The 27,968-nt window shown below is 37.8% G+C and overlaps 1 protein-coding gene and 1 long non-coding RNA gene across 2 annotated transcripts in view; one reads left to right on the top strand and one right to left on the bottom strand.

The window, feature by feature from the left end:
- Positions 1–27,968, bottom strand: part of LOC149917831 (uncharacterized) — a 72,936-nt gene that overhangs the window by 40,756 nt on the left and 4,212 nt on the right. Inside the window, exon 2 of the mRNA XM_090142051.1 lies at positions 5,112–5,258. Within this exon, the coding sequence (XP_089998177.1) occupies positions 5,112–5,258 (147 nt within the window). The remainder of the gene's footprint in view (positions 1–5,111; positions 5,259–27,968) is intronic.
- On the top strand, positions 12,530–26,854 carry LOC116229322 (uncharacterized). The gene is made up of 3 exons (XR_004166988.2): positions 12,530–12,597; positions 24,460–24,560; positions 26,767–26,854. It is a non-coding gene; the product is annotated as an uncharacterized LOC116229322 (long non-coding RNA).

Raw genomic sequence — 27,968 nt, 5'->3', positions numbered from 1 at the left:
GTCAGTGGGTGCCATTTTTTCCACATGGAGGAATTCAGTGTCACTGTTTTGCTTCATATGCACTTCCATGTGAGACACCATTTTGTCAGACTGCCCCTCTGCTGCCATCTGTTGCACGGCAACAACATGTCATGAAATATTTGTGGAAAGGTTCAACCTCTACTGCCATACCACCACCATCTGCCTCTGACTTTGTCAGCCAACATAATAAAATAAGAGGCATTACTTTCAGGGCAGAATATGTATGCATGTATATATATATATATACATATAGATACACACACAAAAATGTATACAGTTACATACGTATAAATAATATATTAAGGATATAGCCTTAATAATGGATATATTGGAATTGGCTTATGAACTTACATTTTTATCTAGTTCACCTGACTTATTTCAACAAAAACTTAATTTAATTGAGCTACAGCAATATAGACCAGTAATAGGAAAATATTTCTGTGTGCATACACATAACTTTTAATTAAAACTCAGATTTTTTTTTTCTATTAATTCAGCAATTTCAGACTGCAAAATTCAATGTTTGCAACTTCAAACACTAAACAAAAAAATAACATCCTCAGTCTAGTCACAGTTAACCACATAGTGACTAAAAATAGCATCAGCTAGTCCTCAGGATGTATCCGCAATAACAGACTACTCAAAATGTTCTGCTGCTATTCCCTACCTAATATTATGCCTACAACAAAATGCGGAAGTTTAAAATATCTCTGTAATTATGGTAAACAGACAACAATCAGTAAAATTGCAGAGTACTGTCTGCTGTTCCTAACTTACAGGTTGTATATAGAAAGCTAAATTAAACAATTCTGCCTGCTTTGGGTAGTCACATACCTACTAGATCCAAGTGCCTGTAAAGCATAGTGAAATTATATTTTGAGTTGGATACAAACTCAGCCCAGACTTTCTTGAATATTTGTATACAAATTTTAATTCCAAACAATTGCTGTATCTTTTGTGTTTCCTTGCTGTGTCAAGAATTTTCACAGATATTTTTAAATGTAGGAATCATTAAATATAATGACAGTACTTCCTTTTACTTGCTTACTGTGGAATTGTGATATTACTCAGTGTCCAAAAACATTTCTGCTGCACTCAAGCCAAATTCCGTGTTGAATTGAACACAAGAAGAGGCACATATCTTGATGTTCCCCTCTGCCTGCATTCTGAGGAAAGTACTTATTTTGGAGCATGGCTTCCATCCCATACGGCCTGTGACCTTCTGCTTACGTACTGTGGCCTCTGAGTGAGAACAGGAAGAGGTGAATCAATCAGCTGCTCTCTGAATCACAATCCTCTCTGGATTTCTCTATGGAAAAAAAAAAAAAGAAAAAAAAGAAAAAAAAAAAGGAGATAACTATTAGAGCAGAAACATTCCTTGAAGCTACCTCTGCAGCTGCTGTGAAGAGGATTCACCAGCATGATTATAAAGATGGGTGTAATTGTTGGCAAAGAAGTTTTGCAGTCACAGATTGAGAAAATCTCTGCAACTTATCTGCTTTATTCTGTCTCCAGAACCTTCCCTTGTATCTCACTCTGAATAAAGACTTCCCGGTCTGTGTTGCTGGCAAGTTTAACCCAAGAATAAATGGAGCAAAATTTCATTTGGGATGTCAGCATCCAGTAATCAAAGTGCAACTCAGATTTGGTAGAAATTCATATTCATCCTATGTAGGAATAAATGGCTACACTTTGTGTAACAGAGAAACAAAATCGTGATTACAGCATCTCAAGATGTATGTACCACATTGTTAATAAGACTTTCATCTCTACTGACACATTCCTTGTTGTTCGGTCTAAAGCAGTAAACATTATTTTAAAAGTATAATGTTGAGAGACAAATTTTTGCAAGTTATGTGGGGTTTGGAGCATCCAGTTTGTGTTCTTTTGTCAGATATTAGAATTCTTTAAGAAAGTGATAATGTGACTAGAAACTTACAAACATACTTGCTCTATTAAGGATGTACAGTAGGCTTCAAGGGTACACAAGTCTGATTCCTGGAAATCTGTGAGGTGTGTTGCATACCCATCATAGAATGCTTTGCATTGGAAGGGACCTTAAAGATCATCTAGTTCCAACACCCTGCTATAGGCAGGGATATGTTCCTCTAGACCAATTTACTCAAAGTTCCATCCAGCCTGGCCTTGAATGCTTCCAGGGAAGAGGCATTCACAACTTCACTGGGCAACCTGTTCCAGTGTCTCACCACCCTCACAGTAAAGAATTTCTTGCTGATATCTACTCTAAATCTACCCTCTTCCAGTTTAAAGCCATTTCCTGTCTATTCTGTTGCTACCTGCCCTTGTAAAAAGTTCCTCCCCAGCCTTTCTGTAGGCTCCCTTCAGGTATTGGAATGCCACTATAAGGTCTGCTCGGAACCTTTTCTTCTCCAAGGTGAAGAGCCCCAGCTCTGCAGAACCTTGCACTTGGCCTTGTTGAACTTCCTGAGGTTGGCATGGGCACACCTCTCAAGCTTGTCTAGGTCCCTCTGGATAGCATCCCTTTCCTCTAAGCGTGTTGACTGCAACACTCAGCTAAGTGTTGTCTGCAAACTTGCTGAGGGTCTACTCAATCCCGCTGTCCATGTCTCCTACAAATGTGTTAAAAAACGTCAGTTCCAACACCAATCCCTGAAGAATGCCACTTATCACCAGTCTCTACTTGGACATTGAGCCACTGACAGCAACTTTCTGATAGCTATGAGAAGTGTATAGACTTTGATAACCATTCTTCTGCAAATGTAGGAAAAGCTGTCCTTTCTCATTTTAGAGGAGAACAGCTCGCGCTATATTCTTCTGGAGACAAAAATCTGTCTCCAGAAGAATCTGTCAAATGTTTACTTTATGAATCAGGCTGTAAGATATACTGAATTTCAGAGTAAACATTCTTTGAGTTTCACCTTACAGATGAATTAGACCATTTCTGTATCAGATACTCTCAAGATTTTTGTAAAATAGCCAAAAAATCTGAGCCATATGTTCAGACATGCCTAAAAACAGTAGTGAAATCGTAGTATCCAAAAATAGTTCTGTTTTCCTGGTCTGAGGAATTTTTTTTTACCTGCAATTTTATCACTATTTTGAGACAGATAGCAAGAGCTAACATAGCAAAATGACAGTAAAAACTACATTATCAGTGCCATAAGTGACTATGCTTTTGCATTTTATTTCAGGAAATTGTACCAAAAAATTGACAAGTACATACAGTCATAACTGATCGATTTCCATGCAAACTCCTGAAAACTTCTTGAAATTGATTCCTTCGCTCAGCTGCTGTTTCCCTAGGGCTATTTTGAGGAGAAGGGGGAAAAAAAAGTCCTTAATGGCTCTGCTTCCGGTAGTTCCTTCCTTCCTGCCTGCCTTTACTGAAAAATTGTTTTTCTTATGATCCTGTTGAAAACTAGAATAATATAGAAAATCAATCTTTGTATCATTTATGTATAAAATCAAATGCAGGCTTAGATTAAGAGATTTTAACACTCCCTAGTCATGCTACTTGTGATGTCTTTCCCCAATATAGCTGTTAGTTCTGAATTTCTGTGTATGTTCTCTCTCTTTTCCATTTGACCGTATTATCTCATAGCCAAGTACGTTTTCATTAACAAAGTCCAGGAACTCATTTCAGTTGATATAACATGAAAAGAACTTCATATCTGTAGAGGTTATGTAGAGAATGCTAAAATTATATGTTTGCTACTTTGTTGCTTACCATCAGTAAAAGGAACTTTGGTTTGGAGAATCTTACTCCCATTCACTGTGTTTTTATGCATGGATGTAAATAATTCTCACAGTGTAGGAGACAGTGAAAAACCAAGTCTCTCTGCATCTCTATTAAAATTGGATTTTTAATTCCCATTCTGGTAATTTCCATAGACTTTTTCCATATATTTTGTATGTGGTATTAATATTGGTAGAAAAAAGCCTTTCCTACAAGTTTAGTTGGTGATCACAGATGACACTATATATTCCAGTTTGAAAACAGTCCCAGTTAATTACTTAAAACATTTATTTCCTTGATTAAACATCTCATGAGGACATTACATAAATTTTCATTGGGACATAGGCTTCTGAATGTAGAAGTCACTTTTGAAAAAGAGCTTAGATGACTGACCTGGATATGTTCTGAAAATCATCCTTTGTTAGCTTTAGCATTAAGAAAAAAAAAAATGAAGTACACATTCTCGTAATACTTCATCAAGTTCTGTCTAACAGAGAATCAGAAATCTTCTAAAATGTGCATTTACAAAGAGGTATAAACTTTGAGACATTTTTGTGGTTTCAGAGAAAACTGACTTGAGTATGTACATCTGGAAAGTCCCACCAAGAAGCCACTTCTGTATTTTCAGGAAATTAAATAAAAGGGCCCACTACAAATCTTCAGTTGTCCTTTGTTTGTTTATTTTAAGTCACATAATAAGCAGACATTTGTACATCTTAGGTACAGGATTTGTACCAAAAGGCATCATTTGAACATAAAAGGGTAGTTCATATAAACAACTGTTCTTAACAATTTTGAGACAATTTGTAATGGTCTTCTATTCTGTGAGACTGTGGATAGAGGGGGGATTTCAGAGCTCTGCAGCTTTGGAACCAAGCCACAGTCACAGTCCTTTTTCTGAAATTACCAATTTCAGAGATAACCTGATGTTTGAAAAAGATATACTAGAAGATGTCCCTGAATGGTCTTGATAAAAAAGGTGACTGAAAAGGTAGTATCCCAAGTTAGACAGCTATTCTTGAGTTTGAGAACATCTATGCTAGATCAGAAAGTCTCTGTCGCACCACATCCTGTCTCCAGCACTGGTCAATTAACAAATAGTTACAGGAAAATGTAAGAACAGGACAAGTATATTGTCAGTACTAGCTGGTACTTGGAAAATCCTGATATCCAGCAGCTTGTAATTCAGAGATTTCTTTACATAATGATAGAACAGCCTTATTGGGTTTGTCTCAACAATGTCCATAACTGGTGCTTAAGAAACAGTAGAAGCAAGAAAAATACATACTTTCCTGCACCCTCCCACCCTCTTGATACATTTAGATTGAAAGACTTCATAACTCTCATACAGTTTGCTTGTTCAGTTCCTTACCAGCAGATCTCCAAGCATGAGTAAAAAAACTTCCAGTCCTGAGACAAGAGTTCTGGAAGAGTTGAAAACAATTTTTTTTGTAATGATACTGATATCAGGCAGTTGTTGCTGAGCCATCTTTGCAGTTTTGTGAAGAAAATGGGAATTCTGTAGGATAGAAAGAAAAGGGAATGGAAAGAGAGCATTCCTCACATTGACATGACTAGTACACAGTGTTGAATGTCCAGTAGTAGTCATTGACATTGTTCCTTTGTTCAACAACATCTCTAGTGTTGTGAAAAGCTATCTTCTGATAATGTAAGATGCTTTACTAAGCATGAAGTATTACTTAAAGTAATACTTAATACTTAAATTGATACTTTACGTTTTCTCTTTTTAGGAAAATAAGCCTAAAGGTAAGAGATTGCTTGGAACAAGTACTTTCATAAGGCTTTAATTTTGCAAAATGTAAGTAGTGATGAGGATTTACAGCAGAACCACCCTGTCATACTTCTGTTGTACTCTGCTACTCCCACATAAAGCATAATGCTATGTGCAGCATGATGTCTACACCTCACATAAGTCTCCATTCCAATAAGATGTGACAGCTGAGCTTGCACACAATATTATGCCTTACTGAAATATTAGGGTTTGTTTTGCATAGTGACATGCTGATAAACTCTTAATTAGCTGCTATTTATGAGTATCTGCTTTTACAGTAGATCCTAATTCATTGGTCTCTACCTATACTATGTCTACATATGCCAAATTTAGATTATATTGCAACTCGTATCCTCTTGTGTATGCATATACAAAGGACGATTAGCTGTAAAGCCTTCTGTGAGACATTTTATATGGAAAAATACTTACAGAATATATCAGGTTGCACAAGACAGCTGCCTAAATTCTGGAATTAATATCTGCTAACCATTTATATGCCAAGATTCTCATATCTGCTAACCATTTATATGCCAAGATTGTCATTCACAGTTAATTTGTAACTGTATCCAGACCACAAAAGCAAAAACATTATTTGGTGAATAAGACATTTCTGATCCATGGTCACATGGGTACTAAATAGTATACCAGCCTAACACAAGCATGTTATTATGCTTTTTCCTTGCTTTAGCAATCCCTGTAGGATGCCATACCCTCACTCTAAATTTCAGATGTCTTTTTCTAATTGGATGCTTCCTTTTGTGATGATAAAGATGATTCATGCAGTCTCCTAAGCATACACAAGACTTTTCAGAACAGAGTGGATACTTCTGCTTTAAAGCCACTCAACGTTGTTCTGTAATTATATAGGATTTTATCAAAAGGGGACTGGGAAAGGCTGTACTTTCCAGAGAACTGAAAATGACATGATCTCTAACGACATCAAAGTAAAAAAGTTATAAATACAGATTTACTCTCTTTGCAGCAGAATAAGAGGTAGCATTTCTGATACAATTCCCTTTGTGATGGTATGAAATATTCTACTGTCTTCCTCCTTTCAAAGAAGTGCAACTTTCTTTTAGAAAACATTATTCTATGAATTCTATGAAGATACTGAATAAAATTCAACTGTACCTAAAAGTTGGAAGCTCTTTAGGGCATTTGTAATCTGTCTTTAAGCCTTAGTGAACACAGAGGGAATCTGTACCACTGCTGGAGTCCCTTTGTGCTACTACAATAAAAACAAGAGTGATTGTGGTGAGTAGATGTGACCTGTATTTTTATCTATATTGCCACTTTTGTATTTACACTTGTATTTAAATTTCTCTCCTCTTTAAACATCTCTCCCGTAGGTCATAATTTGTGTTTCCCCACCCTGTCCTTTACTTCGTATCTCAATCATAGTAAGGGTTGTAAAAGAGTACCCTGTTGAGAGAAATGAGAAATACCACAGGCTGTTTCACTAGAACAAGGGAATTTTGCCGCTTCAGATACTAAGAAGCTTTGTCCAATGAACTAATCATGGCTTTATTTCTCTAAATGCATAAATGCACTGAACTACTGATTCCCTACCACTTAATAAGGTTGATGAGAGTCAGCAAATGGCTTGTAGCTTAATTTATATATCCAGTAATTCCTGTGGCTTGTAGCTTAATTTATATACCCAGTGATTCCTCTGAGAACCTGAAAGGATAGGTAGAAATAATATTCACCCACCTTGCCACCCACGTGCATTGCCTTTTTTTTTTTACCCCTGCACAGCTTTTCATTGTCTAATGAGCGTGGTGGTCATTACAGTGCTTCCGTAGTTCAGCTGCCAAGCCATCTTTTCCTGTAGGAGCTGGGAGTTCTGTTAGTAAAGGTATCTTCTACATATTCAGATTCAAAGGTTATTATCTGCTTTTAAGTTCAAGACAACAGCAAGTACAGCAAACTCAGTGCTGCTAATACAGGATCCTTTCTTTGAAGTTTTAGCCCCAAAAGACACCATTTCCATTTGGCAGCAGTAGCTGATTCACATGTTATCTGACGCTATGCTTCATCTTCTGGGAACTGGAGAAGCCTAGATTTGTCACTTGAAATGTCAGCAGCTTTTTAGGTCGCAAGAATTGAAAAGGCACTGGAAGTAAAGCCAGTTCTAACTTTTATAATAACAGTAGCAAGATCTCTGAAACCAGGAAGAACAGGTCTTGGGATGTTTTAAGTGCAGTGCCAGCATAGTTTCAGCCTATATCTATTAAAAAGCGTATGCCATTCAAACAAAAAACACTAATGATTTATGCTTCGTATTCTCCTCACAGTGTCATATTATTCTAATTGTACAGTTGGTGCTATGAGATCCAGCCAAGGACAGTGGAAAGTTCTGCATAGGTATAGACACACAAAGAAAAGGCTTGTCTTCTCCCTGAAGAGGAACCTTATTTTATTGTTATGTGAGAGTGGAGCCGATCAGGTACTCATCATTGACAAATATGCCCAAAAAAAGAATCAAAAAGAATCAAAATTCAGCACAGAATATCTGTAAGATATTTTGAAAACAATCTGAGAGCGTTATTATTACATCCTCATCTCTGAATTGGAGGGGATTTGAATAGATTTGAAGGCTGGAATATACAGTGGATGAAAAATTGGTTGGACAGTTGCAACCAGAGGATTGTGGTCAGCAGCTCTGTGTCCCGGTGGAGGCTGATCACAAGTAGTGTCCCACAGGGGTCCAGTGCTCGGGACCAGTGCTCTTCAACATCTTTATCAATAACACAGTGGTATTGAGCGCACCCTCGGTGAGTTTGCTGATCACACCAAGCTGAGTGATGCTTCCTACAATAGAAGGAAGGGATACCATTCAAAGGGACCTAGACAAGCTTGAAAAATGAGCCCACATGAACCTCATGAGGTTCAACAAAGGCGAGTGCAAGGTGTTGCATATTATTGGAGCAGTCTCAGGTATGTGTACATACTGGGAGAAAGACTCATTGAAAGCAGCCCTGCAGAGAAGACTTGGGGGTCCTGATGGAGGAAAGCCTGGGTTTGAGTCAGCAGTGTGTGCTTGCAGCCTAGAAGGTCTAATTGTATCCTGGACTGCATCAAAAGAGGGATGGCCAGCAGGGCCAGGAAGGTGATTGTTCACTACTACTCTGCTCTTGTGAGGCCTCATCTGGAGTATCGCATTCAGGTCTAGGGCCCCCAGTGCATGAATGTCAAACAGCCGTTGGAGTGCATCCAGAGGAGGGCCACAAAGATGATCAGAGGACTGGAGCATCTCTCCCACAGAGACAGTCTGAGGGAGCTGGGCTTGTTCAGCCTGGAGAAGAGAAGGCTCCAGTAGGGAGACCTTATTGTGGCTTTCCAATACTTAAAAGGAGCTTACAAACAGGAGGGAGGCTGAGTTTTAATATGGTCTGATAGTGATAGAGCAAGGGAGAAGAGTTTTAAACTAAGAGGGAAGATTTAGATTAGATGTTGGGGGGAAAATTTTCACTCAGAGGGTGATGAGGCTCTAGCATAGGCTGCCAAGAAAAGCTGTGGTTCTCCATTCCTGGAGGTATCCAAGCCCAGGTTGGATGGGGCCCTGGGCAGCCTGATCTAGTGGGTGGCAACTTCTCCCACAGCAGTAGGGCTGGAGCTAGATGATTTTTAAGGTTCCTTCAAACACATGCCATTCTATGATTCTATGATTCCATGATTCTATGATTATAATGCAGTCAGAAAATTGTTTTTTGGCCAGAATTAAGTTAAATACAAAATGTAAAGCAATAGCTGCATGTTCATAAGCATAACCACTTAACGGTAATACAAAGAATTTAATTGAGGGACAATTTGTGACCTATTGTCTATTAAAACGGTCTTATTTGGCCTGGTCTCAGGAAATGTACCTTGAATCAGAGCAGCAGTCGAGTGACCTCACTAACTACTGAACCACATAAGACAGACATGAAAGCGAGGATTCAAAAAGAATAAAATCTGTGGAAAATGTAGTCTGAGAGCAACACTCAAAAAACTAAGGTGAATGATGTGTTTGTAGCTATAGGAGTGTAACTTTGACAGAGAATGGCAGATGGTAAAAGTGTTTTACCTTCATCTGCATTGTTTGAGGATTAATCTCAGTATTACAAGTGAATCTGTGCTAGAAAAGAAAGCCTAAGAGGGATCATACGGTCTTGTGTTCAGAAAATAACAGGTTTACTGTCTTAAAAAAACCAAAAACTTTTAGTGAGGTATGTGGTTATGATGGCAGATTTAGAAAATTATTGGTAAACTATAATAGATTGTAATTTTAAGAATGACTGAATATCCTATATTGGTGGTGTCTTCTGTTGCGTGGACTGAAGTCTCAAGCTGACTTTAAATGTTTGTGTCTACTCGAAGTGCTCATTATATTCATTTTTTGGCACAAAAGTTATTTTTGTTTGAAGAAATGTGTAAAATGTTGGAGACTATTTTAGCTTACTCATTGAATGTAGCCTTATTTATTTGGAAGTCTATCTCTATAAGCAAATAATTATTCCTATTTGAAAATGCGAATAGTTAACAAAAAAAAATTCCACTAGTTTTTCATTAGAGTCCTTTTTAAAGATGCATAATGCAAAATTTGGAAAAAATGTAAGTTGGATATATTTCATCCAATTTTGGAGATGACATCACTTTTCTTCACAATACTTGAATTAAGAAGTTGAAGATAAATCACTAGTATGATAATTCTAACTATTTTTAATGTATACATAGGAAAAAATGTCTAAATTAGATTTGACAGTGTTTGTGAAAACTGGCAGTGACAGCTATCAAATAGTAAAAGCATAGTAGGGAAAAAAACCTGGCAAAATGACCTCCACCTCATAGAACGAGAAGAAAGAGACTTCAAGTCATACATACCTAAGCTGTCCAAGGGAATTTGTGTCATATTTTGGCTAGAAAACTGCCAGACAGCATGTGCATTTAGTCTTTTGCTTGGAGAACAACAGCGCGACTTCTTCCTCCTGAAACAGTACCCAAAAAACGATGGAGACCCAGCTGTAAAAGTGGCCCTGTGCCATTTAGGTTGGAGTGTGGACTTACAAACAGCAGCACTAATAAAGAAGATACGATGTATGGGGGAATACAGCCCTCAGAGTCTCCCTGTCAGAGAACGTTTCAATGACACTACATTTCCTGCTCAGCTAGGAGTGCATCCCTCCCAATCATACCTATATTAGCAACAGACATGAGCAGATTACATGTGTGAAGTCTGCCTTTAAGCAAATTCCCCGCAGTGATGGAGAGGTGACGCATCACATCTTCTCAATATCTCACCCAAAAGCAGACTTATCAGCTGAGGAAGAGAAATGAGCAACAGTAATTCCCCTCAGAATATTTGCATCCTCTTCCCAGTACTTCCTCATAGTCCTTGTTTGCCATATTTTCTTTCTGAATACAGAACTTCAAATATATGCCTGCACAATTCACTTTTTTTGTTGCACAGCTTCTTCTGGGATTTTTCCTACTCCCCTTATTCTGCTTTAGCAAGAATCTTTCTGTTTCACATACATGGGACTAACCAAGAAAAAGAAAGAGCCCTTATTCTCCAGTAATAACATAGAAAAATAAATATAAAGCACTTCCTATTAATTTTGGCACATCCAGAATGATCTTTAGTCTTCAGTGTAGCTCTAAAGAACCTTTATCTACTTTTTCTTCTGACCAGTTCTATAAATCTACCTGAGGTACCAACTTGAGCACATAACAGCAGTCCTAAGTGCCTCTAAATTACCTTCAGAAAATACCTGAGATGCCTCTCTTCCATTTACATGCCTGATTAAGTGCTTATTTGTTATGTAGAGCAAAGCTCTTGCTTTGAAAGTTCTGTTTACTTAACAATTATCTTTTTGAACTAGAGCAAAGCGAGAGGTTTCTACTCTGCTATTTCCAAATCCCTCCTTGGCAGTGTTAATCAATCTAAAAGCCTTTTTCTCCTTTAAATAGAAGGCAGAATTTATGAATGCAACAAATCAGGGTTGTTTTTGTGTTTTTTTTTTTTACTTTATGTTTGAGGAGTCTCTAAATTTCTCTTCTATATTATGAAGACACTGACCCCAGGCCAGCTTAGCAACTCTGCTCCACTCCAATGTGACAAAACTGGATTGCTGATAGGCTGTGTATAAAGGCAATTCCCAGGCAGTCAGGGGCAGCTTCTGTGGCTACAATATATTCCCCTTTCCCAAAGACTTGGCATAAGCAGTTCTCCGGGAGAAAGTGGATATGTTTCTGTCAAATTCATCACAAAGTCGTGGTTAAGCAGTTGGCCATGGCTGAACATAGTGGTTCTTTAATTTGTCTAAATAAAAAGTCCTTTTCTTTGCCCACTCTTTCTTATGTAAAAAAAAAAAAAAAAAAAAAAAAAGACTTTTATTAGCTGTGTTAATCTTCCTCTTACAAAACTCTCACTTCCTTGTGATTTGAAGTATATTCATTGTTAGCTGATATATATATATAAATAACTATAAATCAGTTGGAGACTGATCTCAGACAAGATCACAACTGAGATTTAAAACTCAAAATTATATAACTCAGAGCAGAATCCAATGTTTCAATCTCTTCTATCCAAAGTGATATAAATCTCTCATGAATGCGGCTAAAATTCTGCAACATAGAGACAGCTCCAGTTATTTCCTGTCTCTTCCTAGCTGTCCTCTTGGCCTTAGTCTCATTGCTTTAATTTTCTCCATCTTTAAAATGGTGTTAAACTTTACAACTTTGTAAAAGTAGTGTGGGATAAACCAGTTAAATATTTCAGTAGTACTTTAGTTTTATTAGTGCATATTGATTTCATTTCATGCAAATGTTCTTTCATGTTATATGAGACATGTATGGTAACTGTTGAATCATGGCCTGAGCCACTGACAGAGCAATCAGGGAAAAGACCTGGTCAGCCCTGAGAGCACAGGTGAAGGCAATTCATGTGACTGGAAGGGGTGGAACCTGGCTGCACCTCTCTTAGATTCTATTCAATGGCTGACTGCCCCTAGAGAAGGGTCTCTTTCTGGAGGTTTCTCCTTAGTGAAGCTTTCCCTTACAAACCTAGAATCTTCTGATACAGGTGAGCAATCTCTTCCTTTATAGCATCTTTCTATCATGCTAGTCTTTCTGTTGTTGCTCCCTTGTTCTTAATGCCTTTCCCATCATCAGTCCAAATGATACAAGATGCTTTAGTCCTCCAAACAGGATTTCAGTGCAAGGAAAAAGTCACCAGCTGAAGTGCTTAAATGGATAAGGATGGGCTTTGACCCAGTAAGAAGTGGGTAATTTGTGAAATAAAACCATTCTGTGTTGTAGTTTTACTTGATAGTGGGTTTATGTATGAGTCATAAAACATATTTGATACAAGATGACTACTTGCTTTCTGTTTTTATTTAAAAAAATAAAACAACAATTGTATCTGTTCTTTGGCTATGCCCAGCTGTAGAACCCAACTGCCTGTGCTGTCATATTATGCTGTCCACTGCAATATTCTGCCAGACAGCCTCTAAGTATAATTTAGGAGTCAACATAGGCTAGTGACCACTTCCAGTAGTGGTTTGCATATAGCCACTGACTTGGAATGGCAGAGAGAGGTGTTAGCAGTGCTGATAGGATGAGGCTGTGCCAGTTGGCTCAGGGCCTGGAGAATATACTACGGCACTGTGCAGTAGAAAAGAGAAGGGAAGTGACTAAAATCTGTTATTGGTGCAAACTTTTGTTTAGAAAGATCTTGTTTTCTTAAAAAAAAAAAAATTTGAATGTATTCACTCAGTTATTTTTTGTGGGTGGCATCATTTTTGAGCTGTGAGTGCCGTTGATACTCAGTTCTAAAGTCAGGATTTAGCTTCTTTTTAATTGACTTACAAAATAGGCAGAAGGAAATCATGTTTCAGGATATCAGAGGATTATATTAAAAGTTTCATTCTGGAAGCATTTTTTACCTCTATTATGCCTTGTGCATAAAAACTTTAAGGCGATTGTACAAATATTCTAAATTAAATCTTACAAGCTTAACATGAGATGCTGATAACGGTGTTTTGTATCTCGAAGCCTGCAATGAAGGAGAACGTGAAGGAAAGTGCTGACTTCAGCTTGGCTGGATCTAAGCTTTGACGTTTCAGTTGTAGGTCCACGCATCTCGGGTCCATTTTCAGTGCTAGAGACCTTTTGTCACAGATCAGCGATGCCTGATTTACATTTGACTATTTTTTTTTGTAGACGTGATTCTATCTTTCATGTGTAAGATAACAGTTTTTGAGTACCGAGAATATCCAAAGGTTCAATGTCCCTGGGCTGAGAAAAGTTGGGTGCCTGACCAAAGTTGACCTGCACTGACTTTCAGCAGTGTGGAAGGGCACAAGTTGCTGTGGCTATGGAATTCCCATAGCCTTGCTTGAGTCTGACTTTCATCAGAGGAAAGTATGTTGCAGGTTACTGTTTAGAACTAAGCACATTACCAGCAGCAGTTTTTGTAGGATGCATCTCCTGAACTATTAAAGGTATTAAGGTGAGCACAATGCATTTCAATCCAGATGTTCTCAGGATAGAAGAATGACTGAAAATGCTGGCAGATACAGAGTAATAAACCCTTTTCTCTATTTCTTTCCTTGTAAGCAATGTGATTATCTGCACAGATCTGTTTAAGAAATACATAATTGTCCAGGCATCAGCTGACAATTTACTGGTGTTTTAAAATGTGACTGTATTCTGAACTTCCGGCATAGCCTGATTTTATTTTTTTTTTAATCATGAATGAAATCAATTAACTTGTTTTTCATTGTTTAAATTAATAGAAGTACTTTTTGAATCCTCTGGTAACTGCTCTACCTCTGCTATTCCCAAGCTGTGACACAGTTACATTGACTTTTCCTCGGTGCTAAAAATTCAGGCTAACTGTGCAGCGCATTAAACCCCTTCAGTACCCTAAGTCTACCTTAAAGGGACTTGTTTGAACATTCCTATCCCAGTATGAAGAACAGCCAACCAACACATACTGCTTCATTTTGGCAAAGCTACAGATAAAGCTTTTGTGGTGTTCTTAAGATAACACTCTTTGTACACAGGTGTCCCATCAAGTTACTTATTTACGAGTTACAACATTCCCTTATGTCCTCTGCTGCATACCTGTGTGTACAGAAACACACATACATTAAGATGAAGAGAGGTAAGGAAGACTGATATTCTGTCCACGAGGGGCACCCTGGGTTTGTAACGCTCCAGTCTTACAAGTCCAACCAGCTTGACTGATCTTTGGTAGGAATCAGAAGTTCCGGACAGCCATATCATGCGCGTAGTTATTCCCTGCTTACTCTATCAGATGTGGAACTTAAAACTTAGGCAATCTTTACTGTATATTCTGTTATACTGAAGTATAGCTGAGATCTTTTATGCAGGAAGATAATTGTTAATGAACTGATCAGGTTTTCAGTTCATTTAATGTGTAAAGTATTTGCATGATAAAACATCATGCATTTCACTGTCATTCTTATGCTTAGCAGAGAATGTGCTATGCAGAATTAATGAAAGAAATTATATTATGTTCTCTGCAATGTTTATTCTCTGTACTATCACCATGTTATTTAATTATTCTGATCAGTTTAAGCCTGACTGTCACAACACTCATGCAAAGAAAGGGCAGATGTTTCAGAAATATAATGGTAGTATTTTATCTGTGTTGCACAAAATTATGGACAACATTTTAAATTGCCCTGTGAACTTATATATTCTTAAGCTGAATGTATTCTTTGTTAGCTCAGAATTTCAGGACTTGAGGCTTGCTTGTTTTTCTAGTGAGCAGAGTAACTTCCAAGGTAAATGTGTTCCTTCTGAAATTAGATTTTGCATGCATATAGATATTGTCTTAGTTGTCTAATAAACAGCTTTTTGTTTGGGAACTAAAGACTGGCAACTACTATCTACTGTTAGTATTGCTTGAACTGAAATAAGGAGGTGCAAAATTGCATGTGTATACAAGCACCTTTCTCAGAGGGCTTGATGACAGATAGGTGTCTTTACACAGATTTGAATTCATCTGCAACCAGTAACAATGAAAAGATAATCTGAGTAGCGAAAGTGCATTGGTTTAGATTTTCAATTATTTGCTTGAGAAATAATCTTGATCCTCTTGAAGTTGCTGACAAAATTCACGCAAACATCAGTTGTGTGGGAACAGCCCCTTGTATCAACAAGAACTGAATCTACATGCAGATGTCAGTTATTGGCCCACCTGCCAGTCCTGCATAAGAAAACATGAACAACCTGAGTCTCATTCAGTGTTTGTACTTGTGGCCCCAGGGAGAGTCAGGCTATACGACACAAGATTCAGCAGCCAATTACTGCTTTACACTTACTAAGTAATTCACTGAAAAATGGACAATAGAAGAAGTGTGCTTAATGCCTTACTCAGTTCTGAAATTTTGACTAAGATGTGTGACTGAACCAAGCAGAAGCTTGATGCTAAATCTGCTTATTTTTTAGTATTGGCACTATATATATACATACGTGTTTTTTTTAAGAGGAAGAAGCTCTAAAGAGCTGGAATATTTTGATTTGAGAATTGGCAATTGAGATTGCCTGGGGGGTGGACAGGGGTAGGAACTGTTTTATTGAGCAGATGAGAATTCTGAACGCAGCAGGAAACATAACTGACAAAGCTTTCAAAAAATGCCAGCACTGATATTAAATATATGCCTCACTCCTTTTGAGTAATAAGAGTCTTGTGAGTTAAATTTATTTCTCACTGTGGTGAAAAACATGTTCCACACAGATGTGATGTGACACTGGGAGAAAAAGGAGATAACCTTGAGGGAGAGTGCTGCCAGTACTGCCAACTCTGGGCCACAGCCCAGCCCCTGCCCCAGGCAAGGGGAATCACAAGGAACTGGTATTATATTAGAGAATATTAGAACTGAAATCTCTTATAGTCATGGCACAAGTCTATCAGCTTCTCTGTAAGTGCAAGGTCTATCTTCTAGAGCCTTCCTGACCCTGATCCTCAAGCCCAGAAACTTTTACCTCCCTAAGCACAGTCTGGTGCATGCCTCTGGCAGGAAGCTTGCACTGGCCCATGGCTACTCACATGGACAGTGTGGTTTTGTTGTCCATCTTTTCCAGAGTCAGAAGAAAAATGATGCTGTGTGAAGTGCTCTTCTAGGTGCTACTGGCAAGCATGCTCAGCAGTACCCCACATGCTCTTCTCTTTGTAGGATCTGGATGAAACCATAACTGGAAGGACCTAGAAGGGACAGCATTGCCTTGATTCTTACACAGTGATCTATCACTTTTTAAATCAAAACATGGGGAAAGCAACTGTCAGACACTTCTGTGAGGACAGTATACTTGCTGTTATGTTTCCCCACCAAGAGCAGAGGACAAAGGCATTGAAAATCAATAATTAGAACATATGGGTGAATTTTTTTTTTTTTTTTTTACCCCTTCCACTCCCAGATGCTCACTTTTTCTTGTGACAAAGTATGGCAAGAAAGAGCATTTGATCTCTTCTAGTCACCCCTCCCATCCCTTTGATGAAATTAGTTGCATATGTAGGTTTGTGTTTGTATGTTTCCTAATCTCAGATAGGATCTAAAACTATATTTCAAACAAGAGGAACATAAGTGAGTACAGTTAATTACTTTTTATTAAAGTCTTTCTCTGCAGACTTCTCACAGAACAGAGCACTGGTCTCCACAGGCTTTTTTTTTTTTTTTTTTTTTTTTTTGACTCTTCATGTACGTTGCTTAGCTTTTTTATATATTGACTTCTGGTAGCTCAGCCTCTTCTGTAGAAAACAAAAGGATTATAAATGAAAAAAAAAAAAAAAAGGAAAAAATATACAAATGACAAAGAAAATAGCAATGGGCAAATATGATTCCACACAATTTCCTGATTTGTAGTATACGAGAGAGTAATGGACTTCATACCATAAGGGTGTTATGACTATAACAAAAAAATAGGGTATTATTGAAGGGTTATTTCGGATCTTGATCTTAATGATGGCAGACCCAAAATAGCAGAAGGTGAAAATGGTGTAAAAATTTACTTAGGTGTTTTATAGGAATAGTCTGCACTGTATGATTACATGGCTTTATTACAGAAAGCTTTCTCATGCAAATAGTCTGATGGAAGTTCTCAGCCTATTGTACGCACCAGTCTTAGTGGAAAGGGATTGCATTTCTCTTCTTTCCAGTTGTTAGGAACTTGTTTGTTCATATAGTCAAGCATTATAAAACCTGGTAGATTTATATATCTTATTCAGGATACTAAATTAGTAATATATTGCAGAGGAAGTAAGTCTGAAGTAGAAATCTTCAATGAAACTGTTAGGAAAATATCAAATTTTCGCCAATTCCAGTTTTTGTATAAGAATTACAGGCCGCATTTGTTTGAAAAAACGTGTGGTATGCATGGGAGAATGATTCACAGAAGGGCAGAAAAAGAAGAGAGGAAGAGAATGCAAAATCAGTGTGAAGTGAGCTCAGGAACTATTTTGAAATCTAGAAAGATGGATTTCAAGTAAATGTGAATAAGAGTAGAAGTTATCTCCTGTGTATTGGATCTCTCCTTGAAATGTTTTCTGTGGATGGGATGATCAGGAAAGGGATTTATTTTAAATGCTAGTCACACTTTGTTAGGTGCAGTCTGAGAACCACGTAATATGGGAAGAGCTTCTACATGAATAACTATATAATTACTCAGTCTCGTGTTAAAAATCTAATATTAAAAATAGATTACTTCAAGTCAGAGAAAACCATTTCATCTTTGAGCTGTTCATCACGTTGGCTGATGCATGTTGAAACTCCTGCTCCCTGTGTACAGTTTGATACTAGCTACTGCATTTTTCAGCTGGTGATTATTCAGTCAACAATGGGAAGAGATCTATTATCTATTATCAGGATGGCAGTGATGTGATAGTAACGATTTTGTTCAGAAAGATTCAATGATTCATCGAAAATCATGGAATAGGGTATCCTGATCTGAAGGTGCCACAGAAAGGCGCCACCTTCTGAGTCTTTGTGGGTTTTGTGCTGAAGTAGGATTTATTTGTGATCACACAGCACAGGCAATGTTCTCAGAACTGTTTCTAAGAATAGCAAGATGACTTCTTCAGCTGTTCTGAGTAATTTCAGAGCAGCATATATTGTGTGTTTCTCTATCCCATGAGAGCCTTTCGATCGTGAAGATACATAATTTTACATCAGTGATTTTTGGATTTTTTTTTTCATTCATATTAGCTTGATTTGTCTGAGAAATTTACTGTGCTACACAGCGTTTGAAGAATCTCTGTGGAATTTGGAAAGCAATAGCACGCATCAGCTTTAGAACTTCACATTTCTTCACCTCAACTGAGCAAATGACAAAAGATTGTGGAAAACTAAATGGTAGACTTGAAAATGAAGGATCTGAGAGAAACAGCGAAGCATCTGAACCACAAGAGAACTGTCATCAGAAGATTCATTATGATGCTGTCAAAGCTTACTGCATGTATTTCAATTGATATAAATAATCACTAGCATCTTTGTGAGCAGTGAAGTATGGTTATGGTCAGCACAGGAGATGGCAAGATTGGTCTGGCAGATTGGGGTAATTCCAAAGTAAATGTCAGCTCTCACCAGTCCTGAAAGCCATTGATTGACTCTATTACTAATGGGAGATAAAACAAAAATCAACATTATTGACATTACGGGAGGAAGGAAAAAGAGTGGTGGAAAGATTAAAGAACAAAGGAAAAGCAATCTGATATATCTGAATCTAAGTGAATCCAGCTGAAATGTCCAGAGGTTTAGACAAGAGGAGAGGCTGCTTCCTTTACATTCCGCAGCTCTTGTTGTTTGTCCCAGGGTCAGATAGCTGCAGGAGTGCCTTAACTAATACCTAAAACACAAGGCTGATGGAGTAGTTTGGTTAGCAAATAATTGTGAAAGTATAAATTCCATGTAACAATATATCTCCTGTGATAACGTCCCTTGCACTGTTGGCCAGGCAAAAGAAGATTTCAAAAAGCGTATCTTCTAAAAGCAAAACTGAGGATTTACAAGTAAACACATGCATATTTGGCAGTATGAATATTTGTTTTAAAGTCCAGAAATAGAAAAAATGGGATAAAATATTTTGACAAATATTTATCTTATGAAACCATTTAAACCACGACACACCACATCAACACATTTCTGATGGTTTCAGCAGGAAGAGGAACACAAGCTCAATGTGCTGAATGACTGTTTTGTTTGACTCCTCCTCGTGCCAGAAGATAAATGTACTTTCTTTTTCTGTTTTGAAACTTGAACTATACTTACAGGAGTGCTGCTCAGATGATTATCAATTTGAATACAGGTAATTACTAGGTTCATTCAGGAGGGCACAGCAGCAAACAGACCATATCTCAAGACTTCACTGGCAGGAATCTAAAAAGACAGGAGTCTGAAATACATCCTCAGAACTTATTTTCCATTGCATGGCCTCTTGCAGCTCTCTATGTAGTCTCTGTCCTGCAAATAGCAAGATTCTTTCCTGTCAGGTAATTGAAGAAAACAATGGTTATTTTATTAGCACTCTTGCACTGGGTTTGTTTTGTTCTGGTTTTTTTTTTTTTTTTTGGAGTTATCTATAAAATCTGTCATTGACTGCCAAGAAAGTTTTGCTCTTAGATTTTCTCTTGAGGCTCTTAAAACTTCTTAATTTACAAAAAAAAAACTTTCCTAACCCACTTTTAGTATACTTAACTCTTATTGTTCTTAATTGTTTCATAGCCAGTCAAGATAAATAACAGTTTCCAGCAATCTCAGATATATAATATTTTCAGGTATATATTTTCTACTAACTGCAGGAGAATAATGTGCAGTTAACATATTAGATTGAAATCAAGAGGTCTGGAATCAATTCATGTTCTTACCACAGAGACTCAGTGCAACCTTGGGCAAATCACAGCAGGAAAAAATATACAACACAAATCTTTAGGCAAATGATCTAGATGCTTCAGCAATAATCTAGTCTCCCAATGCATTTCCTGTGAGCTGTAGATAGAGAATCATTGTTGGTCCCTCCTGTTTTTCTGCAAATGCTATCAGACTTCTTTATTTGATTCCTTACTATGTGTATATTCAAAGCTAGCTCAGTGAGATCCTTGAGCCCTGTAGACAAGTTGACAGTACCAGTATCAAAGACTGACCAGTAGGCATAATTTCATGATAGAAAAGCAGCTGAGAAAGTTTATTAATTTATAAATACCTTTTTATATTTTATATAATCCTTTTTATATGTTCATGCATATGTATGTATATCTGTGCATGTACTTGTGCATATGTGCATGGCTACACATGTATTTGTGAATGGCTGTATAGGTGTATGAAAGATTAAAACAAGGGCACTATGCAGATATTAGATTAATTTAGCGACAGAAGAATTCCACAAAAAACACAGAGCATAATTCCCACTATGTGTTCTGCCTTGTACTTGCCTACATTTTCCATCTAGAATGAGTAAGTGGAAACACTTCATCAGCATCCCAGATTACAAGAGGAGCAGAATGCTTATCAACTGCCACGCATTTCATAAAGGGGAAGAAGCTGTTTGCTGTAGTGAAAATCAGATGAGGCTGAAGAGAAGCAATCCTGTCTCTTCCTCCCACACACAGACAATTTACACCTGCACAGCTCAGCTATGCTGAAGCACTTTAATCAGTCTCAGAAAATCAAGAATATAATTTTAAATCCTATTGTCCTCTTAAACAAAGGGGAGATCCAGGAATTTCATACCATACGCATTGCAGCTTGGGTATGATGGAAAGAACTAAAAATAGCTTCTAAAACCTGATTAAATTTATGTATATTTGCAAATTGGATTTGGTCATTATATTAACAGAACAATGCTATTTGTAGAGCAAATATATGTACTTTATCATTTACCGTGTAAGATTTAAAAAATGTATATTTACAGAACATAGAGAATAAGAGGAAATATTTAAGATGTTAGTATTATCCATGATTCCTTGACAACAAGGCAGGTTTTGTCCATACTTCTTGAGAAATGGCATTTCCTACTATAGTGCCCACGAAGAATAAGACCTATTTTGCCAAGCACTATGGAAACAGAATAATCTTAAAACCAGCCCTACCTCAAACAGTTTACAATCTAAGAAATGAGAGAAAGCAGATAGTAGGTGTTCGTTTAGTCTTTATGTCTTGCCTTGTATACTGGAACTGTAAAGAATGATATAAATTGTTGCTAGTTCTGATGCAGTTTTGTGATTTGCAGATTAAACTGAAACAGTAAGGATGGCTTCTGCCCTACTGTTCCACGATGTGTTTGCCAGGTTTATTCAGATCTGTAGGTTCAAACTCCTTTCTCACAAAGTCTTTTGATTTTCATGGTTTTGATTCAAACTTGGATGGAGGTAGAGCAGCTATAGATCTTCCAATTGCTTCCAAACCAAATTCTGCATTAAATCAAGCTTCAGACTTTGATTCTGTTCTATAGCTACTCTGAAAATTAATACTATTTATTTGCTCTTAAATGTTCTGAAATCATTAAAATGCTCCCATTCTAACATTTGCTGGCAGTTCACTTGTTTGTGAGTTGTGAGAGTAGGGAGAATACTGAAGGACTGAAATGGCTTTAAGGCCTTTAGGTGAGAGAATCAAGCCTCTGTCTCTAGCATCTCTAATGATTTGTTCTACAAAATGTGTTTTAAAATCTCAAAAAAACAAAAAAAAAAAAACAAAACCAAACATAGGAGCAGTGATGTCTGTGTCCAGCATTTTGCTTCTCATTAAGTGCTGAAAGTAAAGCATGAAGCTGGAAAGGGACCAATCAGAGTTCCTCCAGCACTGTCCTTCAGATGAGCATTGTTTGTACCCCATGCATGTAGGTGTCACAGGTAGGTAGGGGACTAGTGGCAGAGGAAAGTGCTCTTCATAGAGATAGTGCAGAGAGAATTGGATAATAGAGAGGACTGGATTAACAGAAATGAAATTCAAAGGCCAAAAAAAAGGTTATGAACAATGGACAAACGTTCTACTCTAAGATCTGGCCTCTTTATCTAGAAACTGCTCAGGAGGAGAACTTCATGAGTGCATTAACTGAATACAAAATTATTCTGAGCTACTAACTTGCCATAACCAAAGAAAAAGAGAAACACATTCATAAGCTGTATTGAAGATGCAGGAAGATTAATACCTTTAGTGCAGTGCACATCCCTGCAGTACTTCATATGAAATATTCTGTGATTCACGTTCAAGTAGCATAAATTCAAGCTCAGGAAAGTGTTGGGATGAGCTGTTCAACCCATCTTGGAGATGGAGAGCCTGTCATACAGGAAGGGACAGAGAGACTATGGTCTGGATCATCCACAAGTATGGGGACTTGTGTTAACAAAGGTCTAGGAATGCCTCAAGGGGGAAAACAGCTGTTGAAGCGAGAGACAATAGTGTCTTGAGAACACGGATATAATCTGATCATAAATAACTTTAGGGTGGAAACTTGGATGTTTCCTCCTAATTAAGAAATGATGATAGAAGTCAGTTCCTGCTGTGAGTGTGGAAGTGAATTACTCTAGGTAGTTGTAATATGAACTTGGGTAGTAAAGGGGAAAAAAATATGGATGAGGTTGCTCATGTCAGCGCAGCTGCGTAACTCAAATTAATGTCGCACACCTCAATACTCAGTATTGGCTTATTTAATGCAAAACTGAGTTTTCAAATGAAAGTAGTGTCTCACCAACTGGACTGAAACCTTTTACAGTTATCAATATATCCAGCTCCCTTTGAATTCATGTAAGATATATATGCTAAAATACTGAGCGCTCAAGTACTCTTTCCTCACTTATTGATGTGAGCCATGCTGTGATATGGAAGTCAGGAAGACAACTTTTTATTCAGTAATCAAAAAAGGCTGTGATATTATTTCTAATAACAGTGCTTTCTACCCCACCCCCCCACCCTTCTTAAAGGACAGTAGCTTAGTTCTTTCCTACTCTGTATTTACCAGCTGTAGTGTAAAGATCATCTGTGCAACTGTTGGCGTATAACAAAATTTAAGAGTTATTATTTACTTACCAAAGATGCCAAATACTCCTAGACAGCTGGTGAGTAGTTATTTTACTGAAAAATTAATTTTTCTGAATTACATTGACAGGATCTAAGATCTTTTTTTTTTTTTTTTTTTTGCATTTGCCACTAAATCTTTGTGTCTGTGATCGCTGCGCTAACAGCACCTGGTAAACTCCAGATGACTTTAAAATCTTTTTCATCTGTAGCTGTCTTTGATGCCTCAAAAGATCTAATTTATCCATTATGGACTAATTTCTTTACTCATAACCTAGTGAGAATGATGCAAAAATACTCTTCAAGCCCGCTCTTTTTCAGATGGATTTAGTGTCCTTTTTCTTTAGCATTCAGCTCTCCTTAAGTTCTGAGAGTACCTTTTTATGGTTCACAAGTTGTTGTTGTAATCAAGTTGGCTGCAGTCCCACAGTAAGCTGTGTGACTCAGTGACAGTTGCAATCAGTGCACCAGGAAAAAGACAAAGAACTGATACATTGGGAAGCTCAGCCACGGATGAAAATATTTGGAGGGCTTTTCACAAAGTCTATTAGTTGGAGAGCTTCAGATTAATCTGAGCTTTGAAGTGTTCAATATCATTATTAACTAATGTATGTAGCATCTAACACTGCCAAGTTTTATATTTAACAAGCATTAAGTTTCAATTAGATACAATATTGTTAATTTCCCACAATAAAAAGTTTCACTACATTGCTGTGCACTTCTATTTGGGAAACACCTAGACATGTTTTAAGAGAGGCAGGAAGTTTTACTATTTAAAAGCCACAAGGCGGTCAAGGATGCACTTAACTTGACTCATTTGCTTAATTCTCAGAAATATCAATGAGATTTCAGTATGAGCCAGAAGGGAAATACTTTGATTTAAACATCGTCGTTTATCATTCCAGAGCCTGATGTATTCTCAAGAAAACGAGAATTTTCATTTCTCAAGTACCCTGACTAGGACTTGAAGAATGCTTCAAAATCAGTGATGTTACTTTAACAGAAGGTATCTATCATTCTTTTGCCTATAAATGATAAAAATCCCTTGATGTGGATCTCTTTTGTAGATTCTTTCTAATTACTGACAAGCATTTTGGTAGTATTTATCCCTTAAGGATGATCAGAAATATACACAAGCTAAACTCTGTAGGGAGAGTTTAGGTAATCTAAGGTAAGATGTGGCCAATATACAGCAATTATACCTGTTCCACTCTTTCTTAGAAGAGAAATGTACAAAGCATCTGAGAACAAGGCAAATATATCCTGGATAGCTCCAGCTTATGTAATAGCACTCCCACCTTCTCTGCCAGCAATTCATTGCTTCTTCATGAACAGCAATGTACTCAGAAGTCACCCACAATCACACACATGAATGTAGTCCCACTCATTTGCACATTCCTATAGCAATTCCTACAGTATTACCTTGCATCAAGCAGTTTTAAAATGAACTTTTAAGGAAGAATATAAAATATACATCTTAAATAGCCTTAGGTACTCAGCAGACACATCAGTAAGGGCGATGACATGTACTCGTATCACCGAGAGGCTTTGGTTACATAAAAATTGCCATATTGTCTCAGATTTGTTGTCCATTGAGTCTAGAATCCTGTTGGTGAAGGTGACAAGTACCAGATGCTTCAGAGGCAGGTGCAAGAAACCCCCATATTGAACACTTATGTAATAGAGAGGGTTCTTCCTAAAATCAGGCAGTCCGTGGGTGGTTTATGCTTCACAGCAGGAGAGTTTATAACGCCGCAAAATGTTTATCTTCATTATGTAACTGTGGATGTGATTACCCATCTATAGGCAGCTTGGGCAGAAAGTGCCATGGGGCTTTTAATAAACACTACTAATCAGGACCTTGTGTTATGTCTCAGCTCAGAGATGTTGAAGTAGTTTAGGATCTGAGTGAGCCAAAAGAATTGCACCAATTTGCCAGGCTGATCATTCTTTAAATCATAGAAAGTGCTTGCAAAGGCTCATTCAGCCGTCTCAGTGCTGGATATCTGCTCTCAGTCAGCCACTAACCCAGAGATCCAGACTCGTCCAAGAGTTGCCAGTTCACAGCGCTGAATTCCTACAGAGTTGCACGGCTGAGCTTGAATTGAATTGAGGAAGTAAGCAAGAGGACATTTTCCCTCAAAATTATCTCAGGAAAAAGAACAATCTCTCAGACAATTGGAATCAAAAGTAGTCCAGATCTGAAGTAATTTACAATTCTAAGATAACACTCGCAATCTCTATTATTTAAGAAAAGCAAGAGTTATTTATTTTTTTCATAAAGGAATTGATTTGCTTCGTCATAAAGAGGGAGGAACTAAAGCATCCAGTACAAATACCAAAAACCTTCTATGGTGGGTTCTTGATTTTTAAATTATATTCTGTTTTAAATTCCAAGTCTCCTCCCTAAGTTACAGCTTTTCCACAGGAGGCAGCATGCATTCATAACAATTTAATTGAGTTTGTTTGATGTTATAATCATGCCATTAGTTAATTTAGCACAGCTCTATGTGGGTCCTAGGAATAATGACACATGCAGCTCAATTGCTACCCTGCTCTGCAGCAGAAACAAGGAGGAACAAAAAGAAATAAGTCCCACACAGAAAGCTCCAAGTTTTAAGGTTTTTTAAATAAAAAGATGTCATTAAAATGGCAGCTAGGAGCATTATGGAAGGAGATCCCAAAGTAATCAGGTGGTGGGGTGGTACAAGGCAAATGCTCTCTTGGCATCATGTAGTGTTTTTTCTGAAGAACACCTATGATATTCACTTGTGTTTGAGCTACCAGTCCCTTTTCAGACATTGCACATCTGTTTCTGGGTCTCTTTTTGGAAGTATTGGAAAGGAAAAGCTTGGGAAAAAAAAAAAAAGCACAGGTATGTACCTGTTTGAATCTCTGAGACACCTTTAAAAATAGAGTGGGCATGTCCTATCACATACTGAGAGGTGAGAGAAATGAGGGTGGGGTAAGTATTGTCCTCCCTTGGAAGCTGAGAGATTGAGGAAGCTCCTTCCTCATGGCTGAACGTGCTGAAAAGCTGTGTAAATGATCCCTGCCCATTTTGCTTAAAAAGAAACAGGTTTGCTCTAACTCCCTTGGATGTTGGGTGGTTTAAACTAACCTCCCAGCTGTGCACTGAAATGAATTAAAGGTGCACATACAATGGACCATGGTGCGTGGGCTGAAAGATCTTCCACCCTTCCATGTTGCAGGCCCTCATTCCATCGTGCTGTGCTGTTTGCACACAGACTGCAGGTGGCTGTGCAGCACAGGAGCGTGGAGCTGGGGAAGGATCAGGAGTGCTGAGTGTGCAGTCTGCACCCAGCATCACACCACAGCTTCCCCCAGATAGCACACTGCTGCGTGTGGAGCAGAAATCCGCCTCTGTTTCCTATTTTCTAGAAACTGAAATGACCGCAGTGGATCTGTCCCCAGCTGCCACCCAGCAGGCCCTACTTTAATTTTAGAGTATATTTGGGACTTTCACTTTTGAGGGTCTTTGGACCTGATTTTCTGGGTATTAGTAATAATGATCCAAAAAAAGCCAGAAAGAAATATATAAAACATTTCTGTTAAGTTTGAAATGAAATTCTAAATAAGATTCATGTGCGTTCTCAAAATATTTACTTCTTAATATAACCATTAATAATTAAAAAAAAAATTGTCTGTTTTCTTCCCTTATTTTCCTAATTGTTTCCAATATTTTTCCTAGTTTCAAAGGAAAGGGTTGGAACTGTGGAGCTCTGGGAGCTCTTTTCCCATTTGCCATATGTTGTGTATGTGTGCATTGTGTATATATATATGGACACTGTGGCTTAGCCAAGGTAGTGGCAAAAATGCATCCACTGCCGGAACACTTGAGAAACAATAAAATATGCCTTACTCCATAAATCCACTACTCCAGACTCAGAATCATCTATCTTGGCTAGAAATCACTGTGGGAAAAGAAGAGGGAGATGGATGAATATCGTCTTCCATCCTTCCCCATCTGTGCTCTCCTTTAGCATACTTGACCTTCCCACAGCTTTGGAGCGTGCTGAGAGGCCAAAAGTCTTCTGGCCTGAATTCTCCTCCTCTTAATTTTAACCTGCCAAATAATCTAAACTAGAAATACACTTGCCTTAGGCTTTCTATGGAGTCAATGGAGACAGAAAAGCATCTCCAGAAGATGACTCAGATATTCCACAGGCTCTGGTACTTGGCAAGGCCAGATGTGCTCCTCCCAACTGGACAGCAGCGGGGAACCAGGGCAGTCCCAGGAGCCCCAGCTCAGCGACAGCACCTCAGGGAGCTCCTAGACAGATGTGAGGGACTCTCCTGCATGAATTGCAGTAATGATTATAGGCTACGAAGAGAAACACATCGAAAGAAAAGTATCTGTAGCAGAAATAAGCACTCCTATCAGCCTCTGTAC

This window comes from Phasianus colchicus, chromosome 5 (genome assembly GCF_987193195.1).
Source record: "Phasianus colchicus chromosome 5, bPhaCol1.hap1.1, whole genome shotgun sequence".
In the NCBI taxonomy this organism is placed as follows: domain Eukaryota; kingdom Metazoa; phylum Chordata; class Aves; order Galliformes; family Phasianidae; genus Phasianus; species Phasianus colchicus.
The sequence above is the reverse complement of the archived record's forward strand: the minus strand, read 5'-3'. Positions and strand labels throughout refer to the sequence as shown.